The 16,179-nt window shown below is 35.5% G+C and overlaps 1 protein-coding gene across 1 annotated transcript in view; it reads left to right on the top strand.

Annotated features, from left to right (window-relative positions):
* The window catches only part of PRDM16 (PR/SET domain 16), a 269,442-nt gene extending 254,251 nt beyond the window's left edge, over positions 1 to 15,191 (top strand). Inside the window, exons 13-18 of the mRNA XM_053452677.1 lie at positions 1,243 to 1,320; positions 3,591 to 3,760; positions 5,127 to 5,301; positions 10,207 to 10,446; positions 11,362 to 11,536; positions 12,795 to 15,191. Of these exons, the coding sequence (XP_053308652.1) occupies positions 1,243 to 1,320; positions 3,591 to 3,760; positions 5,127 to 5,301; positions 10,207 to 10,446; positions 11,362 to 11,536; positions 12,795 to 12,929 (973 nt within the window). The 3' untranslated portion in view covers positions 12,930 to 15,191. The remainder of the gene's footprint in view (positions 1 to 1,242; positions 1,321 to 3,590; positions 3,761 to 5,126; positions 5,302 to 10,206; positions 10,447 to 11,361; positions 11,537 to 12,794) is intronic.
* Positions 15,192 to 16,179: the final 988 nt, after the last annotated feature.

Genomic DNA, 16,179 nt, shown 5'->3' with positions numbered 1-16,179 from the left:
ATTATTGTAAGACAAAAGACATGTAAGACATGTAAACCAGAACGCCTCAAACTTTTTTGCATGCGTGTGGTTAAAGAACTGACCTTTACCTTAACTAACGTTCGTGTTTTTTTATTAAAAATCTATATTTTAACAACATTTACCCGGCCTTAAAAAGTATCAAACCCCAATCGGTATGGTACGGGCTATGAAATTGTGTACAATTGGGTACAATGTATAACGTAGACATTCCATTTATTTACCGTAGAGCACAACTTACTTTATCAGTGTGACAGAATTAATGTTACAGCGGCAATCCCTCCTATGGTTAAAATTACATGTGACATCTGAATGAGTGATGGGTTTTGCCTGAAGTATAGTTAAAAAAACAAAATTAGAGAAATACATTAAAAATATGACATGGGATTGCAATATAACAACTGTTGAAAGACTTGTAAATTTGAATACGGAGATTGAATAAGAATTTTAAGGTACTGGCTGTATATGAAGTTGTTTAAGGACATATTACTTAAGAACAGGAGCTTATTAAATGGACGAGAATTCCCGAGAGCACTGGTGTAATTGTAGGAAGTGGAGACCTGGCACCAGGGGCCCTAAACATTTCTCCATGACTGTCCTGGCTTGGTGAGCTGGTTGGTGAGCCAAGCCAAGTCGTACTTGACAGGGTAGAAGGACCTGGTGAGGACCCCAAACCGTTCAAGGACGTACTGCCAATTTCTCTTCCATCTGGCTCGAGGTTGAACCTGGTTGTTAGCGATCACTCTTCTCCTGCTCTACACCATATTAGAGATTTAGGGATCTGGCTGGTGATGCCATAGTCTGGAGCTCCGGGACATACAAGGTCTGTTGGGAGGCAAGAGAAGAGAAATCAGTGGCCACCTATAGTCCTTATTTGCCACTAGATCACTGTGGTTGTACTCAAGCACTGCTACCCCTGATCTTTAGTAAATGGATAGGTAACAGACAGTTCCATAATGTTTGAGGCACCCCCTAGCCACTTATATTTCAACAGCACTCTATGTTGGAAAGATGTCTTAATAGCAGTCTTTGTAGCCGTGTTTGGGGATTTTTTTTTCTTTTCTTTTATTTGTTATATGCTGTAACTTTGCTTAATGCGTTTTCAGATACAGACTTTGTTTTAAACATTCTGCCCGCAGAACTTGCCACCATGTAATAAATTCCCTCACACAGAACCTCAGGTAGCTGTTTATCTTACTTAACTACATGGTATTTTATTACTAGGTACTGTGGCAAAATATTTCCACGATCAGCAAATCTGACCCGACATCTCAGGACCCACACAGGAGAACAACCATACAGGTATGTTTCTAGAGCACATTAATCTTAGCTTACTCTATTTGTTATTGTAGCTTATTGTGCTTTTTTATATATTACACACCCAAGTTCCAAGAGTTATTATGAAAAGCTTTTGGATAATAATAGCTTTGGGAGTTTTAAAACTTTTGCCTTGAAAAGTATATTGCAAACCAACTTTTTCTTTTGCTCTGCAGCGCCCCCTAGAGACTAGATGTTAACATGCAAGTTATCTACTACTGCAATGATTGAACACTACGCACAGCATCTATCAAATAAACCATATCAAATAGAACTTGATTGTAGAGTATATTCAATTTATTTCTATCGGGATGGCCTTTGATCTACTGTACATTTAGCAAATTCTTGTTTCCAATTCTAGTTTTGGAATGTTCAGATCTTTAGATACATTTCCATATCATATGCACATATCTGCCGTACCAAAACTTTCATAGTAAGCCATTTAGCGGCCACTGGCCTTATGTACCAGGGCCCTGCCTGGAAGCCTTTTAAAATGATAAAAAGGTTTTGTACCGTGTTAGCCGTTGAGAAAACAGGAGAAAAGTATAGTTAAAATGATACCATTTATTGGCTGAGAGTTTGATTGCGAGCTTTCGAGACCAAGTTGTTAGGTCCCTTCCTCCGAGGGTCTACTTTTCTCCTGGAAGCCTTTTAGATATATATATTTTTAAAACATGTGGACGCCCTGGCGTTTATCAGACTATCTATTAAATATATGCCCAAAAAAGGAGAGCGAGGGACCTAAGAAAGTGATTTATTTTCTTAAGATGTGTGTTTTGTGTAACGCTGCAGTATAAGATTGACTTCTGGAGAATGTAGCATTGTAATAGCGCCCTAGGGAACTGATGGTATGTTTATAGAACAATTTAATTATCATTGATTTCTTTTGCTCTCTGACAACTGTGACTGTCAGCCTAATTGTTTTGAAAGTTTGTTTTGTGAACGTCTGCTGTATCTGGTGAGACTCAGGTCAGTGATTATACATTTAAGAAAAAATTGCGCTTGTTCTGTTTTTTTTTTTTAATGCATTACATTTTGCCAGCTCGGAACACTTGGCAAGAAATACACGCAAAATAAACATATCGGTAGTTTGGAACTTGGTCTTTTCATGCGTTCAGTGAAGTGGATGTTGACCAGTTGTGTTCTACTAAGGAACAAGTTTGGACTTTTAAGGGTCCTGCAAAATGATGAACATTTTTAAAAATAATATATAATTATACATAAACTTAACGCTAAATGCTATATTTATAAGTGCAAGATAAATTATAGATAATCATAACTTTATGAGACATGCCCACCAATGTACACAAGGACTTGTTTAGATGGATGGTCTCATCTGAAAATGTTGAAAAATGCAGTTTTGCAAAAAAAAAGTTTTGTGGCGCCATCTAGCGGATAGTCAAAGTTTCTTACTTACTTACAGACGCATCAGGTTTCTAAAAAAAAAATTATTTTGAGATATTTTAGCTGGAAGAAATTTTTACTTATCAACCAGCTCTTTATACTAACACCAAAATACAAAAAAATAAGGAAAAGCTTAATTTAACTCACCTCTCACTTATACTTTTTGACTAGGCAAGGCAGGGAATTATAAGCCTCGGTTATATGCATAGAAAAAAAGCCAAGGTTAGTTTGTCTACATGACTTTAATCTCTACGGCAAACTGAAGGGTGACAGAAAAATATATACGCTTCTCTATTAATGCAAACAAAATCTTAGACTGTAATAAGTGAGGTAAGTGGATTAAATAAACTGATGTTAATTAATCATTATTTGGATTTATGTGGTGTAAGTTACCACGTCTGAAGTGTGAGGTTTAAAGCCCCCAGTTCCCTGGGCCTGCTTAAAGAAAACACAAGATTTTGGCTGCTTTACCTGTCAGAGTGTTTTGAATCAGAGCTTTCCTACTTTATGTTAAACTTTGGACATTTTTACATGTTTTTTTTTATCCAAAAAAGATTTTTATAACCAACAGAACAAATAGACCAGCACCAAGAGGCTGGCTTTTGGGGAGAAAAAGGAAATGGAATTTGCGAGCAGCTTTTTAAAATTGTATTTATTATTTTTTTATTATTGTAGTGTCTGTGTAATTATCATATTGTTGTAATTTAAAATTCCCAAAGACTGTAATGATTCTTTGGACACGCGCGCATTCTTCGTACCAGGCCCAGACTGGCCCCAGGATGTTTTTTTCCTTGTTTTTAAGGACTTTTGTGTTGTAACTTACACTTGTTTTCTCTTTTTTTTTTTACTAGATGTAAATATTGTGACCGGTCATTTAGCATTTCCTCCAATCTTCAACGACATGTACGGAACATCCACAACAAAGAGAAACCATTTAAATGTCACCTTTGTAACAGATGTTTTGGGCAACAGACCAACCTGGACCGACACCTTAAAAAACACGAGCATGAAAATGTTCCAGGTAATGGAATGATTTTTTTGGAATTCTGGTTTAGTAAAAATGTAAAATAATTTAAAAAAATGGTTAAGGGAAATCTGAGCTAAACAAGAAATTATAATAACCCAATTTGTAGAAAATGTAGCTTTAGAAACACACTTCCTACTGCTGTTTGAAGCCAAAACTATTTTTTTAAATTGTTTAATGGTTCAAAACAATGATACAATGTATATTTAACCTTTTTAAGTGCGATATTTTTTTCTTTTTGAAGCCATGGTTTTCCAGGATCTGTCTCACGTTGGGATTGTGGGGAGTGGCTCAGGTGGAAATTAACTTTTATTGTAAAAAAATGACAATAAACACAAAGTTGCAGCTCTCAAGTTGTTGGAGGACCGTAGAGTCAATGATTTTCCACATTTGCGTGCTACTAGAGGATCATGGGAGTTGTAGTTAATCATTGGTTTGATAGTGAGTGGGGTGGGGGCTATCCTACAAGACACACGTTTGATGGTTGGGGAGTGAAAGAATTTATAATTCTCATTGAACACTAAATAATTTTTATGTGCGCACTGCCATCACTGTGGGAGGTTGTTGAATGAGTCATTGGTTGGCTTGAACCTTTATTTTTTCTTGGTCCCAGGACATCAGATACATTTTTCACTTGTTGCTGAAACAGAACGTGTACCCAAGATGAACCTACATTATACTTGTTGATTTTTTATTTGGCTGCTGTTGGCATAAACGTTTTGCCATTAGCCTTCATGAGATGAATTACTTGTAAATGTGTTCTATGGCAGCTAGCAAAATGCCCTTTTCATATCTGGTATAACAATATGTTGCCTTCTACCAACTATCATAAAACTCTTAAGAGTTTAATCTCCAAAGAACAAAAAAAAAACCAAAACTCTAAATGTATTAGGGCACTCAACCCCTACTTGGCATCTGGTCTCTTGGAGGCTATGTCAGGAGTTTCCATCCATCGACCAGAACGATATCGATAATAGAGCAACACACCAACCTCTTCAGTAGAACGAAGGCAGGATTAGATATATCAAGCTGAAAGATCCCAGCTTGTCCGTAAATCTTTAAGAACACTAATATTTCATAGACGGGTAAAGAGAAGGTCCCAGAATGACCATCCGTAAAGGTATTTTAATCTTTAATAGATCATTTAGCTGCTATGAAGACAGACCCTTGTATTAAGGGCTAAAACATTTCAATTGGATTTTAAGTAACACTTTGTTGACAATATATAATTACTTGTTTCTCACACTTTACTTAACAATGGCTTACAAATGTGTTTGTTTTTATAATATTCTTCATTTTCCAAAAGAGTGACTTGAGTGATATTTGACTCTTTTTTTTTTTCACTTTCATATTTCCTGTCTAGTGAGTCAGCACTCCGGGGTCATTACGAACCACCATGGGACCAGCGTCTCCTCCCCCAATTCCGAATCTGAAAACCATGCACTTTTAGACGAGAAAGAAGATTCTTATTTCTCGGAAATCCGAAACTTCATTGCAAATAGCGAGCTGAATCAAACTTCAAGTCTAGGAGAAAAAAGGTAACAAAAAAAGAAAACAATGTATATAGATGTTATGTCATTTCCTCCCTGGTGATCCAAACAGTGATCTGTGGCTTGTTAAATCCAGTTCTAATAATGACACATTGTAACAAAATGTTGTTATGTTTTTATATTCCATTTTTGGGTAGGTGGGTGATTCAGACAAACAACTTCCTATGACTAAATATGCAGGGTTTTTTTTTAAGAGGTTCAGAAAATACCATAAAATTGCAAATAGTAGCCAGGCTACCAAACCTAAGAATTAGAATTCTGTAAATGAATGCTTTGTAGTCGAAAGTCATTATTTTCAATGCAATATGACCTTGAAAGGTCCCATGCAATCTTAACAAAATGAGTGCCCTCAAAGAAGAATTCCAGATAAATATATATTTTTAAGAAGAATAAGCCTTTTTATTACTGATATCGAACGGGCATACATTTAATGGTACATAACACAATATACGTTATAATTGTTATTGTATTCAATTGGCTTTAAATGCAACCTGACAACTTTATTAAAATCTTTTCTCGGCTAGAGAATTTTGACTTCCAGGTGTAGAACATAAATAATCTTATTAAGACAAAATAATATTGAAAAAAAATGTATTATTTTTAAAGATCAAAGACTGCTGTGTTTGCAAATCCGACCTCTTAATTGCTTCTATTAATGCAATTATAGGATGTAGAGTTCCAAATAGTTTGCAGATGGCGGTGGGGTTTGGCTGCCCGGGTTTCAGTCCCATTTACAGAAAGATTAACAAAAGGGCCCATGCCAAAAGTTATTTTATGAAAATGCTCTGAAGGCCCCTCTGGAGCACTCAGCGGGCTTCTGAACTGGCGCCCCTGGCCTCCTAACTGTAGGGTCATCCATGGGAGACATGCCACCCAGGGAGCAGGAAGCATCATGGCGGATACATTCATGAAGTGCCAACAAAGGGAATTCAGAAGCAAACTCAAAATCGTGCAAGAGTTGGGGCAAGCAGCTGGAATCAAAACGCAAAGGAAGGAAGCCAAAGTTCAGAAGTTAGAAGGCAGATACTGAGGGATCAGGGTATTGGCACAGGAGGGGAAGCAAGAAGCACCTGTGTGTAGATACTAAGGCAAGGAAGGAGCTTGTATAGCAACGTCAGACACATCTTAGGGGCAGCTGTGTCTCTGTAATAAGTCTCTTTGTGTTTCATCTAAAAAGTTATCCTAAAACCACCTGATCCTTGTTAGACACTCTCTTGTGTCACCAGTTTCCCATGGGTACAATACCCAGGGTTCATGCTAGGCAAGGTACAATCGGAGATCTGTAAAGACACGGAGGTGTGAGCCTGCCGGAAATAATGGGACAAGTTATAAAATACTGTTCAAAAAGGGGAGAACTTGATCCCATGAAAATATTTTGTTTATAAAACGAATTGAGAGATATGGGTCACTGGAGAACACGCCGTAATATTAGTTGAAAACATATAGCTTGAAAAATCAGATGATGAATTCCAGATTAAAATACTATACATATACGTGAACGTGGAGGGACTCAAATCTGTTCTGTGCACATAAATTGAAAATTACCATCGGTTAGAAAATGGTGCTTTCGAGTCCCCGCAGAATACAACACAATTAATCAATGGCAGATGTGTTTTGGCAGCCGTTAATAGGGAAAAGTCTTGACTGCTGCTGTTCCTATACTTTTTGATCTGCTGCTGGCTTGCCTTAAATAGGTGAATTTATAGCTAAATTAAAATCTGATACTGTTACAGAAGTAAAAAGACTTCAAATAACAACTGAAAAAAAACCTTTTTGTCCATGTAGCACTTAAACAATAGAACTTAATCCAGTAAACCAAAACTTTAAAGATTAATACCATTAATTTCGGAATTCTCTAAAACTATTATAGTAACAAATTTAATGTTTTATCCCAGGGATAGAAAGTGGATGGTAGCACCCCTTATTACATCAATAATAGGCATTTTTTGTCAAATGTATAGTTTATAAAATTTTGTGGTAGTATAAAAAGGGACATTCTGGACTTTGGCCTCTGTCCTCAGCAAGGTCAAAATTGATGACCTTTAGTTTCTCTTTTCTGTCCTTTTGTGTTTTTTTTCTTTAACAACATACCTTTAAATGTTTGTTTTACGCTATTCTGCTAAACTGCAAATATTGGGGGGGGCTGTTTTACTATTTAAAGGGGGTTTCTAAAGAGGCTCAGTATGCAAAGTTAAGTAAAGAAAACCAGGTGATGCAGTGATCATAAATCACGAAAAAAACCTCATGGAATCAGCCTTTGCATTCAGCATTAGTACAAACAGTCTTAACCCTGACATGGATGAATAAGAGAGCACAAGAAACCTGCTTGATAAACCACACGTTAAGCATTAATTCCATAGGAAGAGATTTACTGAGTGTGAAGGATAAAAATGTCTGTGTTTGGAATGGGGACTGGAGCTAGACCATCATTACTCTGAAATTAAGTGGCTGGTATATCAGAAGAAGGGCATTCCATTAATCATTTTAATAAGACAAGGGGCTCCTTTTTTTTCTAAATTCAATCATGCCTTCCTGAGCTGTGTTTTTAGTTTCTTGATCACATTCTCCCTGCTGGGGATTCTAGGGGACGCTTGTTTTCACAAACATTTCGGGTGTTGGCATTTTTCATCACAATTCTTTTTTTCTTTTGCATTTGGGAAAAAAGATAATGGGGAATTCTTTGATTTGATTATTTTTTATTTCATAGGAAAAAGTTTTTCCAATTTTTAAAATAATTTTAATGCTTTCAGATAATTGTTTTTTTTTAAAAAAAATATACAATATTATGGAGTTCCTTTAAATCAAATATATCATAGTGATTTTTTTTTTTATAGACAGCCCCTCCTAGGGTGAAAGGTCTGATAGATGTCTCATATAATTTAAAGGTGCCTTAATGGTTCCATAATAGATGAACTATATATGTCGTTGTATGTTTACATACATGACCACTTGTGCTGATTCATGTTGTTTTTGATAATGATGTATTATGAGCATACATTTTTATTTTAACCAAGGGTTAAAGGTGCACAACTCCGGTCCTCGAGGGCTTCAAAGAGGCCATATTTTTGGAGATCTCATCTTGAGCACCAGCATCTTTATTACATATTAATTGAATTACTTGTTTTCCCAGCAATGATACACAGGAGTTTTCTAGGTCTGTTTGTGCCCATTGAGGAGTGCAACCCTACTTTAACCCTTTAGGTGGTGAACCATTTAAGCAATGCATTGCACTTTTTCTTTTTGGTAGGAGGCCTCCTACGGTTTTAAAAAAAAAAGTTTAAATGAAACATCTTGTCGTCCAGCAGATACGGGGTTAATCCAGCCATCTGCAGGTTATTCCCAATGGAATCTCATTAGTGCTTTAAGAAAACAAACCATTTGTAGTGCCCTCCACATTCCCACACATATTGCAAATGTCGCCAGGACAGCTTCAAATAGAAGCTATCATAATGACGTTTGTTTTCTGTCTGTCTGGGGCGGGTGATAAATGGCATTCAGGGATGCTGACAGCATGAGACGTGTAATCGCCAACCAATTTTTGTAGCATGCATTGTTTATACTACAAAACAGATGGAATATTTAACCATCTGTTAGCCGGGAAGCTAACTGCGCTGAATCAGTAATTTCCATCTTTCTGCGTGCTACAAGAGGTAGAAGAACATATTATATTTCATACATATGGAATACAATATCAGATATTCAGAATAAAATATATATGTGCATATTTTATGTAGGGGGTCATCACTGGACTCACGGTCCTGAGTCTAAATAACTAGATATATTTCTAGACAGTCTAGAACGCTTTTCTTCTTACTGTAAATTACAAAAAGGTTTGTACATTCTGTATATTAAACAGTAAGAAAGTATATCTAGAGATGGAGATAGGCTACATGTTGCTATGGTTTCTGTTCATGGATAGAGATGATCTTTAAAGGAATAAGTTAAAATTTACAGTTTTGTGACTGGATCAGCTCACAGAATTAAACCTAATTAAAGTACTTGGTTTTAGTTAAGTAGTTGGTGCCTAGAATACAATCGATTCGCATTTGAATCATAAATCCAGCTACATACAGGGTTTATCTAAAACTACTCTCGATTTTCACAATATGCTTTTTTTGTTTTCTTTTTTTCCGCTTGTTCCTGTCTCATTAATCACATCTTTATAGAGTTTTTGTCAAAGGGAAGAGGGTGTGAAGGCATTAGGCTGCATACTTAAGAAATAGACTTCTTCTGGCATTTCCTGAAGGAAACTAGGGCTCGTTCTTACTTTCCTGCTGGAAGATAAAGATTGACAACGAGAATATATCGTAGGCTGGCATAATGAATTGTTAGACTCAAATTGGGTTTCTGATCACAACACCCCAAGACAAGCACCCCACGCAATCCTATCTGGGAAATACACGGTGTTAATATGTTTATTATCTGTTTTATCAGTTTTTTTATTTTTTCTATGCTTGGCTATCATCAACTTATTTGTGAAGACAAATGTAATCAAAATGCAAGATGGTATGATTAAATGGAATTTATATAAGAAAAAGAGATTTTAGCATAAATCCTTTCACTGAAATTGAATTCATGGGAAACTTGAATTATTGGCAATGAGATGCAGATGAAACCATTAAATAATCTATTACCTGTTATTAATGGGTCAAGCACTGGAATTTCTAAATTCATTTACTTAAGATTATGTTGACTAACTGTAAGTTAAAGACATTAGATAGATAGACAGATAGACAGATAGATAGATAGATAGATAGATAGATAGATAGATAGATAGATAGATATAGGAGAGAATAGATTTTTCAGCTCCATCAACACCTTAGTTTTCGTGTCACCATAAGTCCACGTCGTTTCACCAAACCTTTTATTTAACCTCTATATTCTCTATTATAGGACAGAAATCCAAGATATTGATAGCAGTTCTAAATGTTGTGGACTAGTGAACCAGAAAACAGAAGATGTAGATGAGGAAGATGATGATGACTTAGAAGAAGACTATGAAGATGGAAGTCTTACCGGGAAGTCACAAGATGAAACAGCCTCGCCAATCATGGAAACACAGGAACCATATGAAGAGGACGAGGAAGATGAGGAGCCCACATCCCTTACAATGAGCTTTGATCACACCAGAAGGTACATAATGTAACCATCTCTTCTTATCATGTCTTCTCCATGCCTGATGTCCATGACTCATTTCTGTTCCACAGCCATTACATTGATACTGACACAAGAGGAAGTACAAGAGGAAGCTTTAGGTTTATAAAATAGTAGTAATAGTTCTGAATATCTTGAGTTTAATCTGATCATCCTGTCTTTTATTCCCACATTGAAACTACAGAAGTAAGATGTATTCATATAAAGGAAATATATAGATTTTAGTTTTTTGGTCTATATTTATATATAACATCTTTTCATAGTAAAAATGGTAACAATTTAACATATTTTGACATAGAGTGGGGCACCCAACACTTAAATTATTCAAAACAAATCTAGATACAAATGTGAACTTAAAACGTAGTTCTTAAATTTAGAACATAAAATGGTGGACCATTTCTTCACAAAGTACATTCTCATGCACAGCTTCATTTTCATCTTAATCATTTAAGTGCCAGCGGGATGAAGATTTAAAATATTCTATTGGATATGGCAATACATCTCCCAGAATGCACGGCAAGCCAATGGCAATAGCCGAGAGAGCGTTGAAGGGTTCCCCTTTGCTCTTCCATAGAACAAAGTCAACTTTTAAGGGGAGAAAATTCAGGATCCCTGTTTGTGCCAATGGCTGTCGCACGGCATTGGGAGATGTAGCCCTTGAGACATGCAATTGGCCAAAGTCTGAGAGCCATCCATCTTGCACTTAAACGATAACATGTATGTCAAATGCGTTGGTGTCTTTTTCTGTGCATGTGTCCTACCAACTGACCGGGAATCATTACATGTGCATGCTGGCCCCCCCAAGATAGAGAAAACTTTTTGGCTAGCCTGCAAAAAGGCCAGAGAACCTAATGAAAGGTCAACCAACTCCCCCTCCCCTGATTATTGGTACAGGTGTATTGAGGAGGACGATGCCGGCTTATTAGATATGGAGCAGATTCCGAATTTTGGGAAGGGGCTGGACCTTCGAAAAACTGCTGAGGATGCATTTGAAGTAAAAGATGTGTTTAATTCAACCTTAGACTCTGAGGCATTAAAAGAATCTCTGTACAGGCAGGCTAAAAACCAGGTAGGTACAGAATACTAAAACATTTTATTTAGCTTGCTCTGAAATAAGAACTTGAGGTGTATCATAGGATTAGAAATTCGTTCCTTGGCATACTGTTAAAATATTAATACCAAATCCTCATTTAAAAATGAAACCAAATATTTGTCCACATTTCTCAAAAAAGAAAAATGGGAAAAAATGACTACAATATGCCACAAATCGACATGAATTTTTGCCATAAATGTTGAAAAGAATACCAAAACATCTTTAATGCCTGAATGACATTTTATTGTTTGAAGTTAAACAATGTAAAATACAAACTTTTGTTTATCAAATTAATGAACTTTGACTTGTTACCTGTTTAATTTAACATTTGTGTCCTATGAAGGTTTTACAATACGAGACAGATCTGCATTGACTGGTTTTCCTCAGCCAACCTTTGCTTACTCGTGACTCCCAACTAATACAATTTAGAGCGTTGGTGTTGAAATAAGACATTGGATACATGAGTTCGTTTTGTGTTTTGTTTCAAAATAAGCCATCCACATGTCTCTGTTTCATGTCTGCTAATTCTTGCTCGATGTACTAACAGATGACCATGCTATATGTTGTTCAGTAATACAATAACATCTTTATTCCTAAAACGCACACGCGGCTTTGTACGAAAGACCCTGTTCTGCAATGTCCCATGAATCTAATTGTTGGTGACTGATGCCATAGACTGGACTGCATAACATTACTACAGTTCTAAATAGGAGTTGATAAATGGAGACTTTTGGAGTCAAAGTCAGTCATCTTCAAAAGATTACTCTTTCCTTACCAGTGCAAGGAACAAAATAATTTAAAAAGATATTAAAAACATTTTTTATGAATTTTAAGATAATTTTTTTAACTGAATTCTAAATAATATTTTTGCATTAGAGCTCATTTTTTCGAAGAACGAAAGTTAATATAAGCAATTAGGGAAGGACCAAAACACAATTGTTATATAATATGTGAAATATATTGGATTATTTTCGTGTACCAATTGCAGCTCTCTGATCCCTTGAGATGAGAGAATTTATCTTAAATTGCCTTCTTTTTTTTTTTTTTTTTAAATGTTATTTATTATATTTAGACTTAATTGTTGAAGAGTATCATGTTTGTTATAGTTAGTTTATTTTGTAACTGTTTTAAATATTTTTTGTAATATTTAATATGTACATTTTAGTCTTTTTTTTTTCAGCCAGGGGCTTTATATTTTTATGTGTTTTTCACATTTTTTATATCTCCCTTACAGGCTTATGCAATGATGTTATCCCTTTCTGAAAATGCTTCTCTACACACTCCTTCCCACAACTCCCTGGACGCTTGGTTGAACATGGCTGGAGCTACTTCAGAATCAGGGACCTTTAACCCTATGAACCATTTGTAAAGGATGCACAGAAAAAAAAATAATATTTAAAATGTTACAGTCCCGACATCCTATGAGACAATAGCAAAAAAAACAAAACGGAATAAAAAAACAGAACACGATTTTGATGGCATCAGGGGATCGACTTGATCTTGGAGACAATACTTGTTTATCTACTGCAAGTTTCCCGTTATCTATCTTATCCATTCACTGCTGATTCTTTCAAGAGAGAAAAAAAAAAAAAAAAACTTTACAGAGGTCCAAGTTTTAAGAAAAAGACACAGATTCTGGACATCGTAAGCTTCTATTAATTGTGTTAGTAGAAATAACTAAAAAAGTAAAATATTTGATTTTCAATTTCAAAATGTGTTTAAAACCACTAGTATTCTGGAATTACTGACTTTTTTTCAAAATTCCAATTCCATTAATTAAGTTGTGGGTGAAAATGTTTGTGGTGCTGTACAAAAACCCTTTTTGGGGCTTGATTCCATTACCAGTGATTTATGTATCATTTGATTTTATATGATTTTCCGCCTTCCTAATAATAGAAATGAGATAGAATAGGTAAAGTCAGAACTTTGAATGAGTTAATTTTAACAGCAGTTAGGTATGTTTCACATAAGCATACATTGGCGCTCCCGGAGTTAGGCCCGGAAGCTAAGGGAATTGTAGCTGATTCCCGGGGCATCTGGCGCGTATACATTTTTTCCGGTGGTTGAAGCCACCATATACCCGCTTTTCAAGAACTATTGAACCAGGTAGAACATCTACAGACCCTCGAACATTTATGTTTACGGTCATTCTGTTTCTGTCTAGAACGCAATTTGAATTGAAAATAAATTCTGCATTAGACAGACTGTGTATTCCTGACATTACATATAAAGCCATATTGAGTACATAAAACAGTACATTATTACAGAAAAAAACTCTTATTTCTGTAAAATGTTTTACCCCCAAAGGCATATTTACCAAAAATAGGGACATTCAATTCCAATGATTTTTCAACTCATTTTCACCAGGATTTACGTCGAGCTGCTTTTTTTGCATCCATTTATTTTGATTTTTTTTTCTCAGAAATGTTACTAAAAAAGCATTCCTTAAGGTTTTACTTTTTTTCCTCTTCAAAAAGGTTACCATTTTTCAATCTTAAAGTGTTTCAGTGTCAGTAGGGCATGCAAAAAAAAAAAAAAAAAACGTGTGCATATCTCTAGCTCTGTACTTTATTCAGTGGGGCCAATATTTAAGTCTAAAATTCATTTTAAATAAATAAATGAAAAGTACCTTTTATGTATATATGCTGTACTTTCCCAGTCGTTTGTACCATTATAATTTTTTTTTTTCCGATAACAGTATTTTTGCATTAGGAATCATTATTGTGAAGAATTAATGTTATTTTAAAGAAAAAAAAAACAAAAAACTAGTGAAGGACCAAAACAAAGTAACGCAGTTGTTTGTTGTATAGTTTCTGAACGGTGTTAGGATTTTTTTTCATGTGCCAAACTCAAAAAAAAAAAAAATGTAAAAAAATAATAATTGGGTGTTATTTGGGTCGTGACCCTTTTGAGCATCATAATAACACAGTTTTCATCAGAGCGCTGTATAAATCTGTGATGATCTTCGGTTTTAAAGACTTCCTTAACTGTTTATTTGCTGCAGTTTTCCAGACAATCATGTGCTTGTTAATTTTATTTTTTTTTTTTCTAATTATGTTTAAAATATTGTATTTATTTGTTGTTATTGTTTGGAAAAAAAAATAGACAAATCAAGTCTAATTTTTTTTGTATATGGTTCACAGTAACGTTGCTATTTGAAACAGCCGATTCCGCACACAGCAGGTGCCATATATTATAGAGATGTTTCGTTTATAAGCATACCCGAGAATTGAAAGCACTCTGTAAGTACTGTATTAAAAGCACTAGACACCTGGTTGAAATTTGTTAAAAATATGTAAATATGTGGGGGGTGGAAAAACTAGTGGTGTACAGGTGTGTTTATTGATCAGTAGCTTCACAATTCATATCAGAAGACGGAGGGTCTGTATGCTAAACCAGGTCGGACTGGAGCTCACCTGGCACTTTAAGGCCAACGGCAGCCTGATGAAGTAGGTGCAGCCGACAGACGGATACACCTGGCCGCCGGCTACATTTTTATGCCCACGGTCGGCCATATCCAGCAGCATCGGGCACCCATAGCATTTGCCCGGTGTGCCAGATGACCAGTCCGGGCCCGTGCTAAACCCCAGATTGCCAAGAGTTAATTGTAATCTGATTAAAAAGAAAATAACTCAGGTATTCAGTAAACTGAATTTGGCTACAACTCACTCCAGCATTCTTTATAGTTTTCCTAATCACACATCAATCTGCAGGCTATTTAAAACAATTTCACTTACAGTATATTCCACCCATTCTTCCCCTTAAAAATCAATTTTTAGTCCATTTTAATTTTAACTGAAATAACTAAATGTTTACCAGGAGTTACAAAACAACGATCACTTTCCATACCCCAAAATCATATTTTTTTTAGAGGAATTTCAATAGATTTTTTTGGGCATTATTTTCCAAGCAAAATGTGTTGCTACTTTTTTTTTTATGTTTTTCTTTTTTTTTTTTAACCTAATACCTCACGAATCCTGATTCAGGAAGGTAAATGTATTTTCCTAATCTCACAGCTAGAACCATAAAAACAAAAAAGAAAGTTACATTTCAAACAAAAATCCTAAAAGTAACCCAACTCACAAATAAATTCATTTTGTGAGTTTAAAAAAGAAGTGCTCGGCGAGTGCATTAAAAGTTTGAGGCCTCCAGTCTGGGTCTGTGTGTAACTTGGATCCGAGCCCAACAGAAAACCATCAAATAATGACTTTCTTCCAACTAATTCCCTTTAGAATGGGAACTACAGAAAGGAAATTAAGAAGTGGGCAACACCCCTCTACTGTTTCTTCAAATGGCAGCTTCCAAAAAAGCAAAGCATAGCTAATAAAACAGGTCCCATATGGTTAAATCAGATGAAATAAAAAAATATATATATATATACGTTTTGATCTTCAGATTAGAGAACTTTACCTTTAAAAAAAAAAGAAAATATTCTCTAGAAGAATTCCTTACGAGTGTTCAGAAGCCGAGGCTTTTGTTTTTCCATAATTGTTATATCAATATGGCCACCTCGTTTATAGCAACGGTTGATAGGCTTTTGAAGTCATTATAGTAGCCCCCCTACTTGAAAACAGCCTTAAAAGCCCCCCCTACTTGAAAACCGCGCATGAATTTAAATG

Source organism: Spea bombifrons, chromosome 12 (genome assembly GCF_027358695.1).
Source record: "Spea bombifrons isolate aSpeBom1 chromosome 12, aSpeBom1.2.pri, whole genome shotgun sequence".
Lineage (NCBI taxonomy): Eukaryota > Metazoa > Chordata > Amphibia > Anura > Pelobatidae > Spea > Spea bombifrons.
Note: the sequence above shows the minus strand (reverse complement) of the source record. Positions and strands in the feature narration are given on the sequence as shown.